This window comes from Equus przewalskii, chromosome 32 (assembly GCF_037783145.1).
Source record: "Equus przewalskii isolate Varuska chromosome 32, EquPr2, whole genome shotgun sequence".
Lineage (NCBI taxonomy): Eukaryota > Metazoa > Chordata > Mammalia > Perissodactyla > Equidae > Equus > Equus przewalskii.
In genome coordinates, this window is record NC_091862.1 from 9,219,054 (window position 1) to 9,242,238 (window position 23,185).

A 23,185-nucleotide genomic window follows, 5' to 3' on the forward strand; every position below is an offset into this window, starting at 1 on the left:
TGAGCCTAGCAGGAGGCATTATATTTCACCAGTGTTCTTGCATCAGCTTCCATTAGTTTACTGATTGAAGAATCAACGTTGAGAGACACTGTGAACCACCTGCTAAAATATTCTGAGTCTTACTTCAGATGGCACCAAACACTCTCGGGGAGCAGGAAAATTAAGTCAGCTCGTTAGCTCGTCCAGACCCGAGGCTGCAGCAGGCCACTGCAGCGTGTCTGGAGGCAAAGCCGTCAGGCTGACCCTGGAGGGAGCTCAACCCAGAACCCCTTTTCAGAGCCTCTGGGATTCTGAGAAAGAGGCTGCAGACGGTTTATTCAATGGAATTCAATTCCATCTACAGAGAAAGATTAACAAAAGAACCAGTGTAAGTTACCCGCTTCCTCACAGAGAACACAGACAGAGGACCTCGGAAGCCAGCCAAGGCGTCCTGGTGCACTGAGATGGAGGGAGCACGGAGAACTGAGCCTCCGCCAGGCCATTTCACTCTCTGCGACCAGAGTCTCAGAAATTACGCCATAATGCTCTGAGAAATACGTGAGTCTCTACAGATTAAAAAATAATAGAATCAGTTTTACTGATTTACCAAAAAGACAGTCTAATCTGTGACTTCGTTTTATAGCAATTTTGTAAATGTACCATAAAAAAAAAAGTTTGAGTTCTTACTGATTCCGGTACTGAATAAAAATAGTCAGTAGATCTTGGTAGAGAAAGTTGTTGGTCTAGCATTCTTAACTGAAACCAAAAGTAAATTGCAAAAATATAAACGAGGTTTTCAGTCCGTCCTTTAGACTTGGCGTTTGAACACACCCAGCCCTGGTTGTTCTGCTGTCATTAGCAGCAGTGGACATTCTTGGGGAACGACGCAAGGGGAGCACTGGAGGACTCTGAACACTTAATGGGACATTTCATTTTGTCATTCTGAATTATTAACGCAAAATATTATTGACCGCAATCAGCTATAACAGATGAAGGAAAACTAAAAAAAGGATTACGTACATTCCATGACCACATTCTCCGCTGACTGATCAGACGATAAAATAAAGTATTTTAAACCAAGAGTTTCCTGGAAAACTCAACAGCTTTATTAAACATACAAATTAAACTTTTATGCCCTCTATACTGGGGAGACACTATATTTCTAAAAGAACACACAAAACTATTCGAGTATTTTTTTCTCTCCTGGCTGCTAAAGTTCTAGAAGAAGACGATACTCTTATCTGATACCGAAGTCACTGTGGGCTTTCTGCTTTTGAGAGAAGTAAATGAACAGTCCACACTCTTCAATGTGATTCCAGGATGCAGACAAAACCATCGATGTACACACATTTATCAACTCATGGTAGTAGTCAGATAAAATGAGCTTGCTGCCCCTGGAAAAGATTTCACTTGGATTTTTAGTTTCAGAAGCTCAGGTTCCACGTATATATGTATATATATATATGCCAATTTTCACTGTTTTTGTACGCACTATTTCTTTTCTAATTGCATTTGTCATATAAGGTAAACTTACCTTGGATTTCCCACGCAGCCTAACTTACTCTAAATAAACAATTTAGGTGAGATCGATAATCATTAAAAAATAATCGTTAAGGTTACCCTTCTGGCAAAACTGAGTTATTTTTGGATCAACACTATTGCCAAGAACAATTAGAAAACCTGGACAGAATATAACAAATGTCGGTTTGAAGGTATCAGAGATCTCTCAAGGCAGTGAATATCTTCAGAGCTGAAACATGGAAAAGGTGGGAAGCCAAGAGAAATAAGCCCAACATCTGGGGCCACTTCTCTCCTCGAGGCAATTGTCAATTCAGAAAGCAAAAGTAGTAGCTGACGAGGTGAAGAAGCTAAGCAGAGCTTTTGATCATTTCTAAAGCTGGGGGAGTAAAACTGGACTTCTGGGTCTACCCAGGAGGAAGGGCCCCTGTAAACACCCTAGGTTTTGGGTTGGGACCCCTAAGAGTGAACCAAAAATAGACCAGCTCTAACAATACTGGAGCCCAGCTATGAACCATCTCAATCTCTGACAAACATCAGGTAATCTGTTCCTAGCCCAGCTGTCTGCCAAAAGCAAAAGGAAATCTTCTCAGGAGGAGGAGAACATCGTGCAGAGCCCCAAATTAGCACTAAAAGTTTTGTATGTCACATCTGGCACTCCTTCAAAAATAACCAGGGCATAGGGGAGATCTGGCAAATTCCACTTTAGCTGTGTGACCAACATAAACGTCATTCAAAATGAGACTGTCTGATATCATGTGCCTCCTTAGTGATGCACCAAGAAGGATACAACATCAGTTAGTTAGACAATATTTCTGCCAAAGAGGCATAACCTGATTCTAATCAAACAAACCCAAATTGAGAAAACTTCTATAAAACAACTGACCATGTTATGAAACTCTCAATGTTATGAAAACAGAGAATGGCTGAGGAATGTTTCAAATAAAAGAAAACTGAAGAGATGTGACAACTAAATGTAAGATGTGACCTTGGATGGATCTAGGATAAGGGAAAAATATAAAAGATTGCAACCAAAGGACATCAATGGGAAAATTGGTGAAATTTGAATATAGATTGTATTGTATTTTTTTTAACTTTTTTTTGAGGAAGATTAGCCCTGAGCTAACATCTGCTGCCAATCCTCCTCTTTTTGCTGAGAAAGACTGTCCCTGAGCTAACATCCATGCCCATCTTCCTCTACTTTATATGTGGGACGCCTGCCACAGCATGGCTTGCCAAGCAGTGCCATCTGCGCACCCGGGATCTAAACCAGTGAACACCGGGCAGCCGAAGTGGAATGTGCAAACGTAACCACTGCACCACTGGGCCAGCCCCTAGATTGTATTTTAGATAAAAGTCTATCAATATTAGATTTCTTGAATTTGATTAATTGTGTTGTAGCTATATAAGAGAAAGTCTTTGCTCTAACGACACATGCTGAAGTAATTAGGGGTAAAAGTTTACAATGTCAGCAACGTATTCTCAAATCTGCTAATAATATGGATGAAACAAAAGCAATACTAACAATATTATGGAGAGGGAGAGAAATAAGTGATAAAATGTTAGTAGCAAAAGTAGGTGAATGTTTATTCTCTGTGTTGTTCTTGCAACTCTCCTACACACTTGAAGTTTCTCAACAAAAGTTTAAAAATATTTAAGCTAACTGAATCAAACTGTACAAATTAAATGACACTTTTATATAATCCATGGATCAAAGAATAAATCACAAGGGAACTCAGAAAATATCTTGAACTAAACTAAAATGAAAACACGGCATGTCAAAATTCGCACACTCTACCTAAGGCTTATAGGAACATTCATAGCTCTAAATGTTTATAACAGAAAAAGAAAGGCCTAAAATCAACTAAGCTTCTACCTTAAGAAACTAGAAAAAGAGGAACAAATTAAATTCAGAGTAAAAGAAAGGAAATAATAAAGATCAGAGCCGAAACGAATGAAAAACAGAAAAATAACAGGAGACGGAAAAGAGAAAAGTCAATAAAACCGAAAGTTGGTTCTTTAAAAAGAAAAATAAAATTGATAGATCTGTAGCTGCTCTGGTCAAGAAAAAAGAAGATATAACAAGAAAAAAAAAGAGAGGACATCATTAAAACAATAATCAAGGAAGAATATTAATGAACAGCTTACAGGTAAAATAAGGGAACTTTATGAAGAATTTATGTGAACAAATTTAACAAATTAAGTGGAATGAACAAATTCCTTGAAAGATACAACTTACCAAAATCCAAGAAGAACTTTAAAAATCTGAACAGACCTATATCAAGTAGAGAATTTGGCATTCAAGGACTAGCAAGGCTGGTGAGACTGAAATGGAGGGAGTGAGAGGACTAGGAAGGGAGGTGGTCAGAGAGGTAACAGGAGGGAATCATGTTCAGCCTTGAGTTATTTAAAGGTCTCCATTGGCTTTCCCGTAGGTGAAATGCAGAGTTATTGCAAGATTTTGAGCAGAGGCATGACTTAATATTGGTTTACTTCAATGGCACGTCAGCATTACCCACTCCTTAATAAAGAATATTGTCCATAGGACAGAATGCCTCCCAGGTGTCAAGGCAGAAAAGAGTAAGAATGGTTTGTAGACGTGGACAGTTTCCATCCGTGTGCCCCTCCTCCTGCCATCTGAGCCTAGTTGGGGGCTTAAGCAGGAAGCAGAGATGGGGCACCCCCAACAACCATGTTACCACTGGGTGATTGCGTGCCCGCCCACCTTGCTGACTGGTCCATAAGAAGACAAGTGGCCCAAAGTAGACATGTCATACACTCCCACACAACGAGCAGGAATATTGAAGAGAGAGACAGAAAGAAACAGACTGGCCACTGCTACTATAAGTGACGTTAAAGGCAGTGCACTAAAGTGAGGGCCCCCAGTTGCTCAGGTCCCTGGAGCCTCCTTGGTTCTGCCCTTTTCAAGGTGCACTTGTTCAAATTCCCTGAAATCCCCTAGCTTCCTTCCAATAAATTCCCTTTTCACTCAGAATATTTACAGAGCTGGGTTCTGATACTTGAAACCCAAACAACCTTAGCAAATACAAGCAGATTACTCCAAAGCTAAGAAACATGAAATGCAATGAATGCAGGAATTACTGGAGGTGAGCGATATCATGGTTGATTGTAATAATAGTTTATATAGTCATTTAACGGTCATCTCTCTACCTCTTGCCATTATCTTTTCAAACAGAAATGGTCTGCTAATCCCCTTTGGAGAGTTGAAAGAGTGCTCTTGACCTAGCTCAAACGTATTCTCCCATACTGGTCGCACTTTCATTGTTTGCGTGTTAACACAATCTGATTATATTTGTAAAGGAATTGTTTCTTAGTGACAATAGTCTGGCTTCTACACTTCATATAAATAACAACAGGAAGATATAGCCCTTGTTATGTTGTTCAGCTGGTCACAAATCATAATGCTGTGTGCCTCTCTCCACTTCTGACAAAAGGAAGAGTTTACACAATGTTAAAATGCTTGGCTGTATTCATTGGATAAGAAGCACGAATGAGAACATTCTATCCAAAATGTATTAATTGTAGCATAGTGGATTTTCATAAATTATGGCTAAATGATTATCAATTTGTATATCCCTACCCACTAAATAAAATCTGTGCCATCAATCCTCTGCCTAATTCAGCCACACCAAGTTCTGAAACTTAAAAAATAAAGCAAATACCATTTGTCTTAACAGAATATTTAAAAATTTGTCACACTGGGGGCCAGCCCGGTGGTGCAGTGGTTAAGTTCACACGTTCCGCTTTGGTGGCCTGGGGTTTGCCGGTTCACATCCCGGGTGTGGACATGGCACTACTTGGCAAGCCATGCTGTGGTAGGCATCCCACATATAAAGTAGAGGAAGATGGGCACAGATGTTAGCTCAGGGCCAGTCTTCCTCAGCAAAAAGAGGAGGATTGGCAGCAGTTAGCTCAGGGCTAATCTTCCTCAAAAAAAAAAAATTGTCACACTGAGAAAACACTACCTCTCTTGTTTTCCAGAACAACCATAGGTGGGCCGCGCTCCTCAGTAAAGAGTTCCAGCACTTTCCTAACTTCTCCATAGAATTATCCTGCTGCTTGTGAACCACACAGCTCCCCAGGTGATTCTGATTTAGTGGATGTGGGGTGGCGCTCAAGAACTTTAGCATCTTCCTGGGTGGTTGTCATCATCAGAAAAGCTGGATTTGACTGGTTATGTTCCTTCTCTGTTGCTGCTGAAGCTGCTGATGTTGACAACTGTGATTCTGCCCCCGTTGGACGCTGTGTTCTATAAGTACCAGTCAGGTCAAGAATGTTGATGGTGTTGGGCAAATCTATAACATACTGATTGTCTACTTGTTCAATCAATTACTGAAAGACAGGTGTTAGAAATCTCCAGTTACAACTATGGATTTTTCCATTTGTCTCCAGTTTTGTCAGTTTTTGCTTCGTACATTTTGAAACGTTTTCGTTAGGCATACACACATTTAGGATTGCTAGGTCTCCTTTGATTAATTGATCCTTCATCATTATAAAATTTCCATCTTTTTCTTTGGTAATACTCCTTGTCTTGAAGTCTCCTTCATGTGATATTAATCTAATCACACAAGCTTTCTTACACTTACTGATTGTATAGTATAACTTTTTTGTCCTTTTACTTTCAACCTGTCTCTTTCTATTTAAAGTATGTCTCATATACAGCATCTAGTTGTCTTCCTTTTTACCATTCTGACAATCTGTAGATTTTAACCGAAGTTTTTAATCCATCTGAATTTAATGTAATTATTGTGTAGTTGGATATAAGTCTACGTAAATATTGATATGATTGGATTTAAGTCTATCATCCTCCTATTTGTTTCCTAGTTGCTATGCCATCTGGTTTTTGTTTCTCTGTTCCTCCTTTCCTGCTTTCTTTTGGGTTAATCAAACATTTGGGGCTGGCCCTGTGGCCTAGTGGTTAAGTTCGCACGCTCCACTTCCGTGTCTCGGGGTTTCGCCAGTTCAAATCCTGGGCGTGGACATGGCACCACTCATTAGGCCATGTTGAGTCAGAGTCCCACATAGCACAACCAGAAGGATCTACAGCTAGAATATACAATTATGTACTGGGGGACTTTGGGGCGAAGAGGAAGAAGAAGAAGAAAAAGAAGATTGGCAACAGACGTTAGTTCAGGTGCCAATCTTTAAAAAATAAATAAACAATGGTTTTCAGTATTCCATTTTAATTCCTTTCTTGTCTTTTTAGCTGTATCTCTTTATTTAGCAGTTACTCTGAGATTACAAGATGTATGCTCACCTTATCACAGTCCACTTAGAGTTAATATTGTCACTTCACATAAAATCTAAGAACATTCTGAGAATAAAATTCCATTTCCTTCCCCACAGGAAGTGCTATTATTGTCATATATATTTTACACTTACATATGTATACCCCACAGCACAATGCTACTATTTTTGCTTTAACTGGAGGTCAGCAGACTATGGCGCATGAACAGCCCTCATTTTTGTAAATAAATTTTATGTGTTATCTATAGCTGCTTTCTTGCTACAATGGCAGAGTTGAGTAGTTGTGTTAGAGGCTGTGTGGCCTGCAAGCCTAAAATACTGACTATCTGGACTTTTAAGGAGAAGTTTGCTGACCACTGCTGTAAACACTCAGTTTTTTCTCCATGATTAAGGGAAGCAAAAAATTTAGACTGTTTTATATTGACCTACATACTTACTATTTCCAGAAGTTTCCATTCCTCCCTGTAGATCTGAGTTTTCATCTGATATCTTTTCCTTCAGCCTAGAGAACTGAATGCCTTCCAGAATTTCTCATAGTGCAGGTCTGTGGTGACAAATTATCTCATCTTTCATTTTTCTGAAAATGCCCTTTTTTATTCCACTTTCATTTTTGAAGAGTGTTTTCACTGGATATGAGATTCTGGGTTAACAGGTTTTTTTCTTTCATGTAAAACCCACTATCTAGTGACTTCAGGAGAAGTCAACCATCATTTGTGTTATTTCCCTGTGCATAATAGATCTTTTTTCTCTGGCTTCTTTTAAATTTATCTCTGGTTTTCAACAGTTTGACTATGACAAACCTAGGTGTGGTTTTCTTTTTTTTATCCTGTTTTGGGTTCCCTGAGCTTCCTGGATCTGTAGATAGATGTTTATCATCAAATCTGGAGGATTGGGATCATTATTTCTTTGAATAACTTTTCTGTGATTTTCTCTCTCCTCTTCCAGGGCATTCTAATTATAGTCCTGAGCCACATAATGATGTTTCGGTCAACAATGGACCACATATATGATGGTGGTCCCATAAGATTAGTATCATAGAGCCTAGGTGTGTAGTAGGCTGTCCCATCTGGATTTTGGTAAGTACACTCTGTGATGTTCACACAATGACAAAATTGCCTAATGATGCATTTCTTAGAACTTAGCCCCATCATTAAGTGACGCTTGTACTTGTACTGTACTTATACTGAAGTACTTGTATTTCAGGCTACTTGAAATTGCCCTACAGGTCATTTTTCTTAAATCTTTTTTCTGTTTGTTCTTCAGATTTGATCATTTCTATCGATCTATTTTCATATTTACTAGCCCTTCCTTCGGCAGTCTCCGTTAAGTAGTGAATTTTCACTTAATCTGTTGTATCTTTTAGTGCTATGACTTCCATTCTGTTCTTTTTTATGGTTCCATTTTGTGGCTGAGATTCCTTTTATGTTCATTCATTAGGGCCATCTTTTCCTTTAAGTCTTTGGATATTTTTATATTAACTGCTCGAAGTCCCTGTCTGCAACATCCAATGTCAATGTCCAGTGTCAACATCTACATCTGCTTTTATTGACTGGTTTTTTTTCTTCATCATGGGTCATATTTTTCTGCTTCTTCACATATCTACTGATTTTTTACTGTATGGTGTACATTGTGAATGATACCTTGTAGAGAGTTTGGATTATGTCATTTAGCTTTATAAGATGTTGAGTTTTATTCTGGCAGGCATTTAAACTACTCTATCTTTTTGGTCAGGACAGGCTAGTATTATTTTTTGTTAGGAAGGAATCTATTTTGGTTTTCACCTTGGTCCTGAGGTATCACCCTTACTCTGTGGCTTACTCCTTACTCCCTAGCCATAGCCTTTCTCGGTCTCACTTGAATGGCCAAGGTGTTCAGCAAGGTCTCTCTATTCAGGCCAGGTCAGAACTCCACCACCTCCCATAATGTACAACTCCTACTATTACTATTCTTCTCTCAGCTCCACTGCAGGCAATCTCTCCCAGGCCTTGCAGAATCTTTCCTTGTATAAACACAGCCTAGTCCTTGGTTGAGGATTCACACAGTGAATCCCCACACATACTTCTGTCTCCAGGGTCTTGCATACCTCCCTTCTTCTCTAGTACCCTGTTCTGTAAACTTCAACTGCTTCAGAAGCCCAAAACCCCAATCTCTGCCTCCACATCTCAGTAACATCACTGCTTAGCTTGGGTTCCACCTTCCTGTGCAGCAGCAGGCAGAAAGCCAGGGTCATCGCAGGATTCATCTTGCGTGTTTCCCATATCTCAAGAGCACAGTCCTACACTGCCTGTTCTTCAATGACTCAAACAGTTGACTCATAGTCTGTCTGTTTTTATAGGTGTTTTCAGTAGAAGGACAAGTGTAGTGCCAGTTTCTCTACAATGGCCAGAAGTGGAAGTCAAGCAGATGCAATGATGATTATAGTTCTAAAACAGTGGTTCCCAACCATGGGTGCCCACTGGAGTACCCTGAGGATTTTTTTTAATACTAGTGCCCCAGGGTATTTTTTACAAGCTCTCCGGGTAACCTGAAGCTGCAGCTAAGATTGAGAAGCTGTCTAAAGCACATCACAGTGTTTCTACTCTGCCTTCTCACTTGCATAAATTTTAGGCTTCTTGTTCCTATTTGATGCAAAATAATCCCCTCAATCACTCTGACTTCTTGGACCCTCCCATGAAGAGGGTTCTGATAGCTTCTTTGATAGCACAAGGCCAGATAGAGTACTATCCTCTGTAACGATCCTTGCTTGGTCAGCTGCTTCTGGGACCTATGCTTCCTCATCCACATTGACTTGATTAATAATTTGCAGTCATCATGAGTGTTACTGTTTTTGAAGGTCATTTTTTTTTTAACCTATAGCGTAACCACGTGTTCTAACACAACATCAGCCTGTGATTGCTGACTGCTTTGGAGATTCTTTAGACCTGAGACTGTTCCAATAGAATCAAGATAGAACATTGAATTTTTCTACTTGAAACCACACAACTATCTTTAGAAGAAAACTGGGTTCAAGCAGTAAGCCAGGCCAATTCCCATGAATCCTAGTCACCAGTTGTGGGAGGAGGGTAGCAGCCAGGGGGTGGGGGGAAGTGTCTGGAGAATGAGAGCATCTTCAGAAACAATGCTAGAGTAGAGGTCACCACATTTTTTATCTTGCATCCCTATTAGTGGGTTTTCTAAAATAATGTTTTATTTTATTTTATTTATTAACATTAAAAATGTTTTATCTTCATTAAGAATATTAATATTGTATATAATTCTAATCATATTTTAGAGAGCAGTATGATTTAAAATATTGCATAACTTTTTAAAATATTGATTTAATACTTTATGATACAGCAAGTTGAAGGTCTGATTTTAAGTTCATTTTATTTCATCACTTTTTTTTTTTTTTTTTTTTTTTGCTGAGGAAGATTAGCCCTGAGCTAACATCTGTGACAATCTTCCTCCACTTTATATGTGGGATGCCACCACCACATGGCTGATGAATAGTTAGGTCTGCACCTGGGATCTGAACCCATGAACCCAGGCTACCAAAATGCAGCACACCAAACTTAACCACTATGCCACAGGGCTGGCCCGTATCACTTGGTTTTGATGCCTGCCTTTACCCAAAAAGGGTGTCTCACAAAGATAAGTAGAGCCAAATGGAAGAAAAAATATCATTAACTGTATTTATTAAGCTACAATACCCATTTATCAATCTCATTTGCCAATTACAGAAAAGTGTTTTGTTGAAAGTCAGCTGGCAAATTTAAATCATCTCTGATACCCATCAGTTGTTCTTGCAAACTAATCAAAAGACGTTCCCTTTTTTTTTTTTTTTTTTTGGTGGGGAAGATTGGTCCTGAGCTAACGTGTACCAATCTTTCTCTATTTTGTATGTGGGATGCTGCCACGGCACAGCTTGATGAGTGGTGTGTAGGTCTGTGGCTGGGATCCAAACCCGCAAACCCCAGGCTGCCAAACCAGAGCACATAAGCCCCAGTACGTAGTTCTGTATACTTGTAAATTCTTTTGGTTCTTCTACGTGAGCTGCCACCATGGCATGGCTACTGACAGGAGAGTGGTGTGGTTCTGTGCTCAGGAACCAAACCCGGGCTGCCAAAGCAGAGCACGCTGAACTTAACCACTAGGCCATCAGGGGTGGCTCCCATTTTTATAATTTTAATAAGTGGTTTGAAAGGCTGAAAATTTAATTTGGAACATTTTAAGCAGGTTAGAAATTTCTGTTTCCAACTTTTGAAGTGGGGATATGTGAAAATTTTGAAAAGTGATACACATCATTTTCAGTAACAAAATCACATAATGATAGAAATAGTTCCAGACATCTGTTTTTTAAATGCTTTTAAATTAGATATAATGTTTCATTTAGAAAGCAACTAGTGACATACCCAATGTTAAAATATCTCCTTTAACCATGAGGGACCAGATTATAGTTTTTGTTTTGTTTTGGTTTGGTTTGGTTTTCAAAAACAGCCACCAGGAATTTTATCTCTGAGAACAACTTGCCATGTCAGAAAACAGCAAATTTGGAACACTATCCTTTTACATAAGAAAATTGTGTAATTCATCTTAAATTTCCGTAACTCTTCTTAAAGACCTTCCTGTGAGAACTAGTGAGCATCTATGTGGTACAAAAGATTTTCATAGTCATTTCCTATCTCATGAAAACTTATTGCAGATTACCCTAGTTTAGATATTTTTTTGCTTACTCATCTTTATTGAGGTATAATTGACACACAATAAACAGCACATATTTAAAGTATACAATTTGATGAGTTTGGATATAGGTATGTGCCTGTGCAGTCATCGCCACAATCAAGATAATGAACACAACCCTCACCCTCAAAGGTTTTCTCACGTCCCTTTGTAATTTACATGCACCCCCCTCCCCATTCCCAGGCAACCACTGATCTGCTTTCTGTTTGCATTTTCTGAAGTTTTATAGAAATTGAATCATACGTTATATACTCTTTTTTGTCTGGCTCCTTTTACTCCGTCTAATCATCTTGGGATTCATCCATGTTGTTGCACGTACAATGGTTCATTCTTTTATTGGCAAGCACTATTCCATTATATGGCTGCACCTCGATTCATCGATCTGTTCACAAGCTGATGGACTATGGCCTCATGGTCCAGTCCTTGCTTGAGGCATGAGCTTCTCATTCCTGTTAAATGAGTCAGTCAAGATGGGAATGATAACTTCTCTCTCTCTGGTGTGGGAGGAATTCCTAAATCTAAGATGTGAGGTGAGAGACGTGCGGTACCCTACGGCTGACGTCAAGGATGTCATGGCACTCATCCACGCTCTCCGCTGCAGCAAGAACAAGAGCCAGCAGCCTGGGGCCCCACGTGAAGAAAAGCGTTCTCTGGCAAGAGACAAACCATCTGGTCCTCAAGCCCAGATATGAATTTCTCTGGTTCCCTCTGAAACTGAGCTATTATTTCTTCTAAAATATCTTTATATCCTGAAGAGAAAAGAAAGTGTGTGTGCGTGTGTGTGTGTCACAAAAATGTGAGATCTTGCTTTATGAGATTCTTATCAAGAAATGGCTGGCAAAGTTCGCTTGAAAATGCCCTTTCTTGATTCTGCGTGACCAATCACCCACACTAACCAGGGGCCCCACAGAAAGAATCAGTTCATGATTCAAATGGGCAGTCTGATACAGCTGTTTAATGGTCTACCGCAATAAAAGAGGAATCATACCAGCTGTAAAGCTATTGCCAGCACTGATCCGGACCCTGGCAGTCAGAGCCAACCACGCCCACGTGTTTCCGAGGGGAAAGGCAGAATTAGAAGAGGGTTGTCTGTCCATTTGTTTTAACCTCTCTGACCTGAGATGAATCTCCTTATGGACGTGTGGTGGGCAAACTGCAGAGTCCTTCTTTCCCCAGGCAGGAATACAGCTTCTAAGTAACACGTAGGCTCACAGCCCAGACGCCCTGGCCACGCTTTGCCCTGGGGGAGGGGAGGGGGAGGGGAGAGGGCAGGAGGAAGTGAAGCGACTGGGGTGAGATGGAGAACATCAGGTTAGAGATGGTGGCCAGCCCACCCATTCTGAACACGGATTTGGGCAACGACAACAACAAACCTTCTGCCTGCGCGTGTAGATGTGTCTCTGAACCATCTAAGGAAAGGTTCTCAGTCTGAGACCATCCTCACCGTTCTGTGAAACAGCCAGGGGGCAGCTGGATGCTCTCAAAATCCTGCTGTCTGAAGGGAGGAGACTTGGAGGAACCAGAAGCAATTCTGGAAGGACGTTCTTTTTAAAGGTGTTTCTCAGCATTTGTTCAATTTCTATCTTTAAATCCGAGTACAGAATATGTCATCACACGTTCTTCTCTGCTTCCTACACGCACCGTGTTGCCATCTGAGTGTCCTGCAGCCAGCTCACTGAGGGCCACGGGCTGTCCTGTTCACCCGTATGTTTCTAGAACCCAGGACAGCACCTGGCACCAAGTCGGAACTTAATAAAAGGTTCTTGCAAGAGTGAGTGAAGAAGTTCACTGGATGGATGGAGGGATGGATGGACAGTGTCTGGGGCTAAGATCAGGAGTGGAAGTAACTCAGGAAGACAGCGTGGCCCCCTGGGAGACTGGAAAACAGATCTGCTGGAATCAAATGACAGTTAAAGAGAGTTTGGCGGAGGGACGGAAGCGCATCTTCTCCACTGCAATTACGCGGGGGTCTGCCCTGGACAGGCCCCCACTAAGGCTCTTGTTTCTTACATAGTGGCCTCTTACCTGCTAGTCTGAGCCATTTCCCCTTGTGCTTCCTTCTTTCAGCTCGCAGGTAAATTACCCTGCAGGATGTCAGCTCCAGAGGGCAGGAATCTTTGCGTTTTGAGTAGCGACTATGCGTTGTCCACATATCTATTATGAATACCAACATATTTCAAGTGTCTAGAACAGTGCCTGGCACATGATACATACCCATTGTATACTTATTGAATAAATGAATAAATTCAGGATGAGAAGTTCATTCTTGGAGTCTGAGTAAGAGCCGTTACCTTCTGACCAGCCCCGTTTTTTTTGTGATGCAGAGGGGTTGCAAATTTTGAAAACATGGGGCTTTAGTGTGACTTTGGTGAATTAATGACCATGAACAGGCTCTACAAAGAGAAGCAGTGGAGCAGTCGGACCAGCTGTGCCCCTTAGGAGCCGCGTGCTCGTGGGCCTCTGGGTGCCCGGTCCCCCAGAGCCACGTAGGCTTACTGACAGCAGCTTCTTCCCAGGGTTTGTATGAGGACTAAGTCAGTCAATAGGCAGAAAGCACTTAGGAAAGTCTGCTGATTTTACTAAGTACAAGATAAGCTGTGTTTTTTAGTGTTTTCTGGATCCCTTCAATTCACTGAGATTGTGTATAATTATTAGGTGAAATTGAATTCTTTTAGCAATATGGACCAGGTGGGCTATCTACTGTCCTAAGTAATCATCCTAATGGCTTCACCCCTTCAGCGCCCCAAAGGGTCAGCAGGATGCAAGTCTATAACTTTCAAAAATTACCGCCCTTTCTACGGAAGCCCAGTGCTGTAGATGAGTCAAATGCATGCACCAAGCTATAATCCTGTCTTAATTAAAGCAAAAATATGACCAAGGATTCTCCCAGAGAAACCCTCACTGAACAGGTCACTTTGGGTCAAATATTTAATCTCCATGAGGTCAGAAGTTTTCCCCGGCCCCTTTTCGGGCCATTGCTGCCCCAGGCTGTGGCCCCCCTAGTGTCAAGTTCTGTTGGAGGAACTGAAGTTCTCTGTGTTTTGTTAAATTCCATTTTGGTTCTACGGCCACTTCTCAGATAACGATCCCATGGGGCAGGAACCGTGTCCTCCAGAACCAATCTGTCCTCCGTCTCGCCCAGTGTAATCAATGAATGAGGGCGCCTCATCCTGCCCAGGCCCGACACTCCTACACAGGAAACTCTGCTTGAAACCAAGGGCTGCCTTAAACAGGACACAGAGGGACAGACACAAAAGCACACAGGCCTCTCACCAGTGAGTGTTGGGCGGGGGTCGGGGGTGGGGGTGGCGTCCCACGTACTGACCCCATTAGCACGGAGGCCCTGGTCTGGTTGTAGCCCCCATGGGCTGCGGAAAAGGCCATCAGCGGTGACCAGATCTTCGAGTACATGGGTTTGGTGTTCGACCCTCCAAGAACACTCAGCATATTCTAAAGAAATAAAAGAAATAAGTAAGGCAGTAGAAAAAGATTGTATCTAGACCTTATAACACTTATATAAGGCTATATAAAAAGATATTTGCCCAAACATAAAGCTGGGAACTCTCTAGACAACTTCTTTATTTAAATACATTTTACATTTTGATAGACCCAAATAATGATGATATAGGTTTTTTGTTGTTGTTTTTTGGTTTTTTTTGCTGAGGAGGATTCGCCTTGAGCTAATATCTGTGCTAATCTTCCTCTTGTTTTGCTTGCGGAAGATTCACCATGAGCTAACATCTGTGCCAATCTATTCTGTACGTGGCTAACTGCCATAGTATAGATGACGAGCAGTGTAGGTCCACGCCCTGGATCTGAACCCATTAACCTGGGCCACCAAACGGGAGTGTGCAAACCCAACCACTACACCATGGGGCCAGCCCCTAGATTGATATTTGTTGAAAAAGAAAAGTGTTCATTATAAGATAAATTTTTTCAAAGTAGTGAAGATGTGTGTATTGTATGGTACCATTTTTTAAAAATGAATAAAAGAATAAAACTCTCCTCTCTCCTTTGCTCTTTCTTTCTCTCTCTCGCCATACTTTTTGACCTCAGGTACAAATATTAATTCTAGGTATATACTTTATTACTTATCTTAGCAGTTTATTGCCTCTATGAATTTTTAATTTTTTCGCAATTAACATGTAACACTTTTAAAGAAAGAAAAAATTGTTTAGGGGCCAGCCCGGTGGTGCAGTGGCTAAGTTCGCACGTTCCGCTTCAGCGGCCCGGGGTTCACAGGTTCAGATCCTGGATGCAGAAATGGCACCACTTGGCAAGCCATGCTGTGGCAGGCGTCCCACACATAAAGTAGAGGAAGATAGGCACGGATGTTAGCTCAGGGCCAGTCTTCCTCAGCAAAAAGAGGAGGATTGGCGGCAGATATTAGCTCAGGGCTAATCTTCCTTAAAAACGAAAGAAAAAGAAAAAATTGTTTAAAAACACACACACAAACTTCCAAAGAGAGGAAGCGGAGCCAAAGGAACCAGTTCCTAACAGAGGAATTTCAAAACAGAAACCCTTCGTTTTGGGGAGTCGTCCTCTCTGACTCCCTCCCCATCATGTCACACCTCCCTCCCATTCCTCACTCACATGGTGGGAGTCCCAGGTGACATCTTGGTGAGACACGTCACTGCCAGGTCCCCGCCTGGAGTCCTAGGGCCACCCCTGTGGTCTGTGCGAGGGACTTGGGACGTTAGGCCATCACCTCTGGATTCAGTAGCCAGCCCGACGCTTGGACCTCTAAGAGGTAAAACCCTGGGGCCGGCAGCACGCCGTGGCCAAGTGGTTGAGTTCCAGCGCTCTGCTTCGGCGGCCCAGGGTTTCCCTGGTTTGGATCCTGGGCACGGACATGGCACCGCTCATCAGGCCATGCTGAGGCGGCATCCCACATGCCACAACTAGAAGAACCCACAAGTAAAAAAAAACATGCAACTATGTACTGGGGGGATTTGAGGAGAAAAACCAGGAAAAAAAAAAAAAGAAGATTGGCAACAGTTGTTAGCTCAGGCACCAATCTTTAAAAAACAAAAAGAGGTAAAACCCTATAAAAAATACACGGGAAGGAGAAAAAAGCAATTCACTTGGATGACACTCAATACAGGTGTTGAGAAAGAGGCCAGGTTGTCCCCAAAATGCCTGGAGAAGCAGCCTCCACTGGGCATACGACGCTAACCTTGATCTGTTGCAAGCATTATTGAAGAAAGGAGTTCTAAGGGCAGGCGCCAGCTTCAATTAATAGCTAACCGTTCCATATTGGAGATGGTGTTTCCTCCTTTAGCGGAATTTTCCATTAGACTCGCTGACAATATTTTATGTCAAATAAGTTATAAATTGAGCTGAAAAGTCAAGGCTACCAGGAAGCGATCAAGAAAGGAAGGCCGAATGGAAGTGCCAAGGGCTCACTTTAACACGATCTCCCGTCCTGGCCTGATGGATTACTAAGATGCAGCAGCAAACACGAGCACACTGATGCAACCTTGGAAACTCAGAATTGAAGAAAAGTGAAGCGTTCTTGGCCTTTATTTAATTGCTACATCTGAGGAGAGCAAACCCAACCGCTAAGAGGCTACGCCCGAGAATTTCTTTCCAATGAAGCTTTCCAGGGCCCTGCGTTCAAACAGCTGGAATTATCATTCAAGAACCACGCAGGCAGCCTTTGCAAATGAGGGATCTGCCTTCTGATGGGAAATGTGCCTTTCGTTTCCCGGGCGGGACGCAGTGTCCTGGGCTTTGTTTATTCTCCATATAAACAGCCTGTTTTGAGAACCGTGTGTGAAGCATTTATTACGGCCACAGGTTATGGCAAATTTATTTCCGTCATGAAAGGTTCCGAGTGTGCAGAGGAGGTTAAGAAGAATAAAAACCCTATAACAAAACAAACTCGCCTTCCAAAGTTCTAAATTCCAGATAACGAAAGAGGTGGTGTGAAAACATCGCTAAAGTCCACTTTAAACATCCGAAGTTCTTAAGGAGAGATTAAGTCATGGGAAGAGGAAGCAGAAAATGACAGAGCAATAAACACTTGGTGGCTCAGATATTAGAGGGTAAGTCAGTCAGCAACACGCGTGTCCAGGAAAACGAGGCGCCTGCACAGATTCCTTAATTCTGCCTCAAGTGGAGGAAGCGATGTGGAACTCAAATCCCTAGGATCTATAACAATTACAGGTAGTTTAAGAGGAAGAGAAAACCTCTGCATAGGAAAACCTTGACTCCAAGGCATCCACATCTTCATACTCTCGGGCTTCCAAACTGGGTCTCACCCAGGAGATATTAAACACGCACGTACGTACTGACGTGCAAAGATACCCAGCATACATTTGCATCTCTTTATTTTCTAAATCAATTACATGTGGCTTGGCCCTGAGCCACCAACCTGGCAGAAAATCTGGGCTGAGCCATGCTTTGGGAATTGCTCTTTCTATGAGCCCCCCGGGCTGCCACAGGACCTCCTGGGCCTCAGCAGTCCAGAGAACCAGGGAAAGGACCTGCGGACCGTGACCCACGTGGTCCTCATGCAGGTGGCTTGCACACTTCTCCCCAGCTGAGCTTCAGCATTGAAGATTCAAGCCACGGCTTCCGGGCTGGGCTGGCTACTCCCCGAGGGCACACAACTCCCCACCAAAACATTGCGGGTGCCCAGGGCACAGATCTGCACCTCAACGCCATGGAAACCCCCAAGGCCTAAACTCCAACGTCCTCTCCCTCTCCAGATTGCACCACTCCCCTCTTTCTGTCTAAACAGCAGCCTCCTCCCTCTCTGTGGTGGTGGATGGAGCGTGGGGGCCATTTTGGCCTCATAACTGCCCTCCCCCAACCAGAAAGGTAACAAGACTCTAGCCCAGATATTACAAACTGACACCTGAAGGCCAAATTCTGAGTTGTTTTGGCGACAACTTTGTTTTTATTACTTGCAACACTTTAAAAAGTCTAGAATTTTCACATAAAAACCAAGCTTCCTATCTTCTATTTAAAAATCAGGTGCTCTGGGGGCTGGCCCCGTGGCCGAGTGATTAAGTTCACGCGCTCTGCTGCAGGCGGCCCAGTGTTTCGTTGGTTCGAATCCTGGGCACGGACACGGCACTGCTCATCAAACCACGCTGAGGCAGCGTCCCACATGCCACAACTAGAAGGACCCGCAACGAAGAATATACAACTATGTACCGGGGGGGGGGGGGGCTTTGGGGAGAAAAAGGAAAAAAATAAAATCTTAAAAAAAAAAAAATCAGGTGCTCTGACAACGCCAGGCCCTCATTCCCATATGGCATAGCCGGTTAGAGCTGATGACAGAGGGGACATGCGTTCTCCTCTTTGCCGCAGTCTCCACTACTCCCTAATTTTGCACTAGGGCCACATCATGGACTTACGTTTCCTGCTGTGAGAATTGAATTTTGCAGTCCTTGATCTGGGCCTTAGGACATAAAGCTTTGGCTGCCTTTCTGGAAATGAGAAAAAGAACAGTTACCTTTTCATTCTTTCGGATTTCTCAAAGAACAAGTCAAAACCTAACATTTCAATAGCTTACCCTGTCATTTACCTGTACATATAACTCCTCTCTGATGGCAAGGCACAGGAGAAGCTGAACACCAGCAACCACACGCTTTCCACTTACACTTGGCACACAGCAACCAATCCATCCACGTGTTAAAGAAAAAATCATTCGGATACTTGTTGAAATGGTAAGGCGGACTCTATCCAGGAGAAGTTGCAACAGGCGCGGGGCTCACCGCGATGAGGTTTTGCAGTAGGGGAGAGAGACTGGGTTCCACTCCAGACACAAGGAAGAAGAGTGGGAATCAAGATGCAGGGTGGGGCCAGCGGATGCAAAATCACTAGGAGGAAACCTCACGGGGGAGGGAGATTCCAGCTAAACCCACCTCACAGGATGCTTGCTGAAGGCAGGTCGGGGATCAAATATCAGTCACCTGGGGGCCTGGGGGGGAGGGACCTGGTCAGAAACGAAGGTGATCGGAGGTTGAGGGTGGGGGATTCTGGCTAAGCTGACTTAAGGTCATGCCCAAGGGCAAGGCCTAGCGAAAAAGAGCTCAGAGGAGCGTGACTAGAGTTCGGGCAGGGAGAGAATCCTGTCACACGCCTCCTGTCCTCATAGCCAGCTGTCTCCCTGGAAGACCAGAATGACTGTCACCAGCTGGCGATGTCCGCGGAACACCTGCCCTTTCTCCCGCGATTCAAGGACGAGAATGTGAAAAGTAGGGCAAACGCCAAGAACAGCAGGGTGTGGGTTTGTACAGGCAGCGCTACACGTGACCTACAGCATTAATGGTCCATCCTAACAGCAGAAAGAAGAGACCTAGCCTTGAAGGGACAGGGGACAGGAGATGGGCTCTGCCTCTGTCCACCAAGGGCACGCAACCAGCACAGGTGTTATATCACAGCCCAAGAACTGAAGGTAGGAGGTTGTGATGCCGGCCCTGACATCAGTTCCCCTACATTAAACCCAGCATTGTAAGTGGTTAAAACCAAAAGCACTGGGCCCCTTCCCCTGCTTCTCTAAGTTACATTCATATGTAAATAGCCTTTTTTTAAACCTTTGTATCCGTGAACTTCACAGGGAAAATAGATGTTACAAATTCTTAGAGCCCAGGTGGCCTCAGGCTAACATTTTGGCTAGTTAGGGGTCCTTTGAAGTTTGGTTTTCTGGGTTTTTTTGTTTTTGTTTTTGTTTTATGCTTTTTGGTGAGGAAGATTGGCCCTGAGCTAACATCTGTTGCCAATCGTCTTCCTCTTTTTCTTTTTTCCTCCCCAAAGCCCCAGTACATAGTTGTAGATCCTAGCTATAGGTCATTCTGGTTCTTCTCTGTGGGATGCCACCACAGCATGGCTTGACGAGTAGTGTGTAGGTCTGCGCCCAAGAACCAAACCAGCAAACCCTGGGACGCTGAAGCAGATTGTGCAAACTTAACCACTTGGCCACAGGGTCGGCCCCTGAAGTCTTATTACAGGGAAACTGATGTCCAGAGAATATCAAGAAGATGAAACTTTCCAGACCCCAACTCCTCAGCTTCCTGGCACCAGAATCCACCATCCACCATGGCAGCAGACAACCAAGGACACTCACCTGCGGCTTCCCTTACCCGGCCATGTCCCTTCCTGAAAGCAGCCTCACAAGGCCAAACGCAGGTTGGTGGGAAAGCGCCACCCAGCAAGGCCACAGGCTCCCCCTCCTCTACCTAAAACCTCAAAGAAAATCCCCTACCTTCTTTCCTTTGAGGAAAGAGGCAAGGAAAGAGTTTTGTTGAAAGGCAGCCAGATGAGGAGGTGGGAGTTCCCGTTTTTATTTTGGTCTTTCTCTTGTGTGGGAGGTAAAAGAACCTGTTTGTGGCTGGTAACAGTTGTATCACACGTTACAGGAAAAGATGAGAATGCATGCAATTCAAAGGTGGTTGGGGAACCTCCCAACATCCATCGCGTTCCCTTAACCAGAATGATGCAGTCCTAAAGGTACTAGGAAGGGAGTTTTCCAATGTATCTGAACTTCGAGGGAAAGCTGAAATAGGAACAGGTCCCCTTTTGTGGGCACCAGATGCACACCCAGCATGAGAGCTCACCCCAGCGCCTCTGTACAGGGAGCAAAGGACAGGACCATGACCTGCATTGTTCCTTTGATTGAACAGTGTTGAATCTCCATCAATGTTCACAGACCTGCTCGGGAAGCTTCAGGGTGCTGGCGGCATGCAGCAGGCTATGGTGGGAGTCAGGAGGAAGGGCTAGGCTGGAGGTCAACCTCTCAGAGCAGGGAGGTGGTTAAGGCATTGTTTGTAATGGATGGAGGAGCGGGTAGAATAAGAAAGAAATAACAATAACACTAGCGTTTATTACGTTCCTACTCCATAAAAGACTTGTGTAAGGCATTTTGTAAGTATTGTCTTCTTTAATCTTCTCCAAAATGAAGAAGGTGCTATATGATCCTGTAGGGGAGGAAGACATTTCCTCTACCCATTCTGGGTCCTTCTGGCCAGGCTACAAATTAAACTCACATGAGAATCACAGGAGAAAATTAAACAAAGCTTTATAGCAGGTATACATGGGAGAGACCCAGGAAAACTGAGCAACTCACCAAAATGGTGGAAGCTCTCACCTTAAATACCATCCTCAGCTGAAGACAAAGGAGGATGTTGGCGGTGGGGGAGTCAGTGATGGGAAAAGCACAGTAAACAAGAGTAAGGTTATTATGCAGATTTAAGTCCTTGCCTTCTGCACTGATAAGAGTTTCTAGAGATGAGGTCATCCCCCTTCTTCCTGGTACAGAGAGGGAGACACCTTTACAGATGGAGATTTCCCTTACAAACGTAAATGCCTCTTACAAAGGGTAACTTCTACTTTTCAGAGTTTCTCTCATGTCTGCAGTTTTTAAAAGTAATCAGCCCAAAATAGTCCTCATGCCAAAGAGACACATTTTGGGGTGGCCAATTCTGATCCCCCACAGTCCCATCTCACAGGAAGGGACCTGAGGTTAGAAGACAAGTTATGCGACTTGTCCCAGGTTTCAACAGTAGTGAATGGAGAGCTGGGATATGAACCCACGCGATGTGACTCTGGAGCCCGGGAGTCTGGGAATGCCAACCCTTGACGAAAGGACAAAGGAGATGGAAAAATTAGAAGCCAGAGAGACAAAAAGAAAAGCTCCAAGTGAGTGTGTTCCCACAGCCAAGGAACAGAGTTGAAAGAAGGGAGTGAGCAGACGCACAAACCTGCTGAAGGCTCTGGCTGGAGAAGGCCTTGGAACCAGCCACAAGGACGGCAGTGGAGGAGGAGAACTTTCAGTGGAGCAGAGAGGGCAGAAGCCACACTGCAGGGTGATGAGGAAGGAATGGATGATGAGGAAGTATAGATGGGGAGGGCAGAGACACCTTTTCCGAGAAGCTGGTCTGTGGAATAAAGATCAACGTTAACAAACCCCTTCAACATGTAATTTCACCATTAGGCCAAATAGAGGAGAGTTGAAAGGCACCAGGAGCCCAGTCCAAAGGTCACCAGCCCACAACATGCAGCAGGCTCTCCGTGGCTTGGACCATCCCATTCCAACTCTGCCCCCTTCTCCTGAGCATCAACTGCATTGCCAGAATAACACCTACCCGGATCATACATCTGAGGTCGCCTTCCGGGTCACCAATGTGTTGGAAGTACATTTGCAAGTCTAATCTGGTCAGCCACGTGTGGCAACCCTACACATGAACAAAGAATGTCCTGTGACCATCATCAGGTTCGCTGATGTTCCACTAACTGCAGTAACCAGCTCTCTGCATTGCTTCTAAAGGCTTCCGTCCGTCCACTGAGGACATTCTCCACAAATGCACCGTGTGAGCGATGCGTTTTTGCCTTTGAAACATCTTTCATGTTTACAAATCCCAGCTCCCAGACCCTTGACCTGAAGTGTGTTTGTTTGTCTTTAGAAAGCAGCCGTTATTAACAAAATGCGCACACAAAGATGGACAGCAATTTGCTTTCGAGAGCCCTCACAAGAGGCTAGCTCCTCTCTGTCCAGCTCCTGCACTTCCAAAGCAAGCTGCAATTTGGGGCATTAGTCTTATAGAGACCAGGATACATAAGAAAGTCAGGGAAAGGAGAAACGTGATTTATTCTCTTTTTCCCCCACCGTCGGGCTACCCGAATTTCTAAGGGTAGAGACATGCTCAGATTTTTCCTGGGGGGAAAACAGCAAGAAATTCTATATATATAT

At 43.4% G+C, this 23,185-nt stretch overlaps 1 protein-coding gene and 1 long non-coding RNA gene across 2 annotated transcripts; one reads left to right on the forward strand and one right to left on the reverse strand.

The window, feature by feature from the left end:
• The first annotated feature begins 396 nt into the window (after positions 1-396).
• Positions 397-7,851, forward strand: LOC139080713 (uncharacterized). The gene is made up of 3 exons (XR_011535430.1): positions 397-537; positions 5,500-5,600; positions 7,711-7,851. It is a non-coding gene; the product is annotated as an uncharacterized lncRNA (long non-coding RNA).
• A 2,482-nt stretch (positions 7,852-10,333) lies between these two features.
• LOC103554087 (uncharacterized) lies at positions 10,334-22,781 on the reverse strand. Its single transcript, XM_070602702.1, has 5 exons — positions 19,022-22,781; positions 18,852-18,923; positions 14,758-14,934; positions 13,510-13,638; positions 10,334-13,374 (listed from the first exon to the last, which is right to left on the reverse strand). Exons 1-5 carry the CDS (start codon positions 19,119-19,121, stop codon positions 13,316-13,318), a joined length of 537 nt encoding a protein of 178 aa, XP_070458803.1. The 5' UTR covers positions 19,122-22,781; the 3' UTR covers positions 10,334-13,315.
• Between the last annotated feature and the right edge of the window lie 404 nt (positions 22,782-23,185).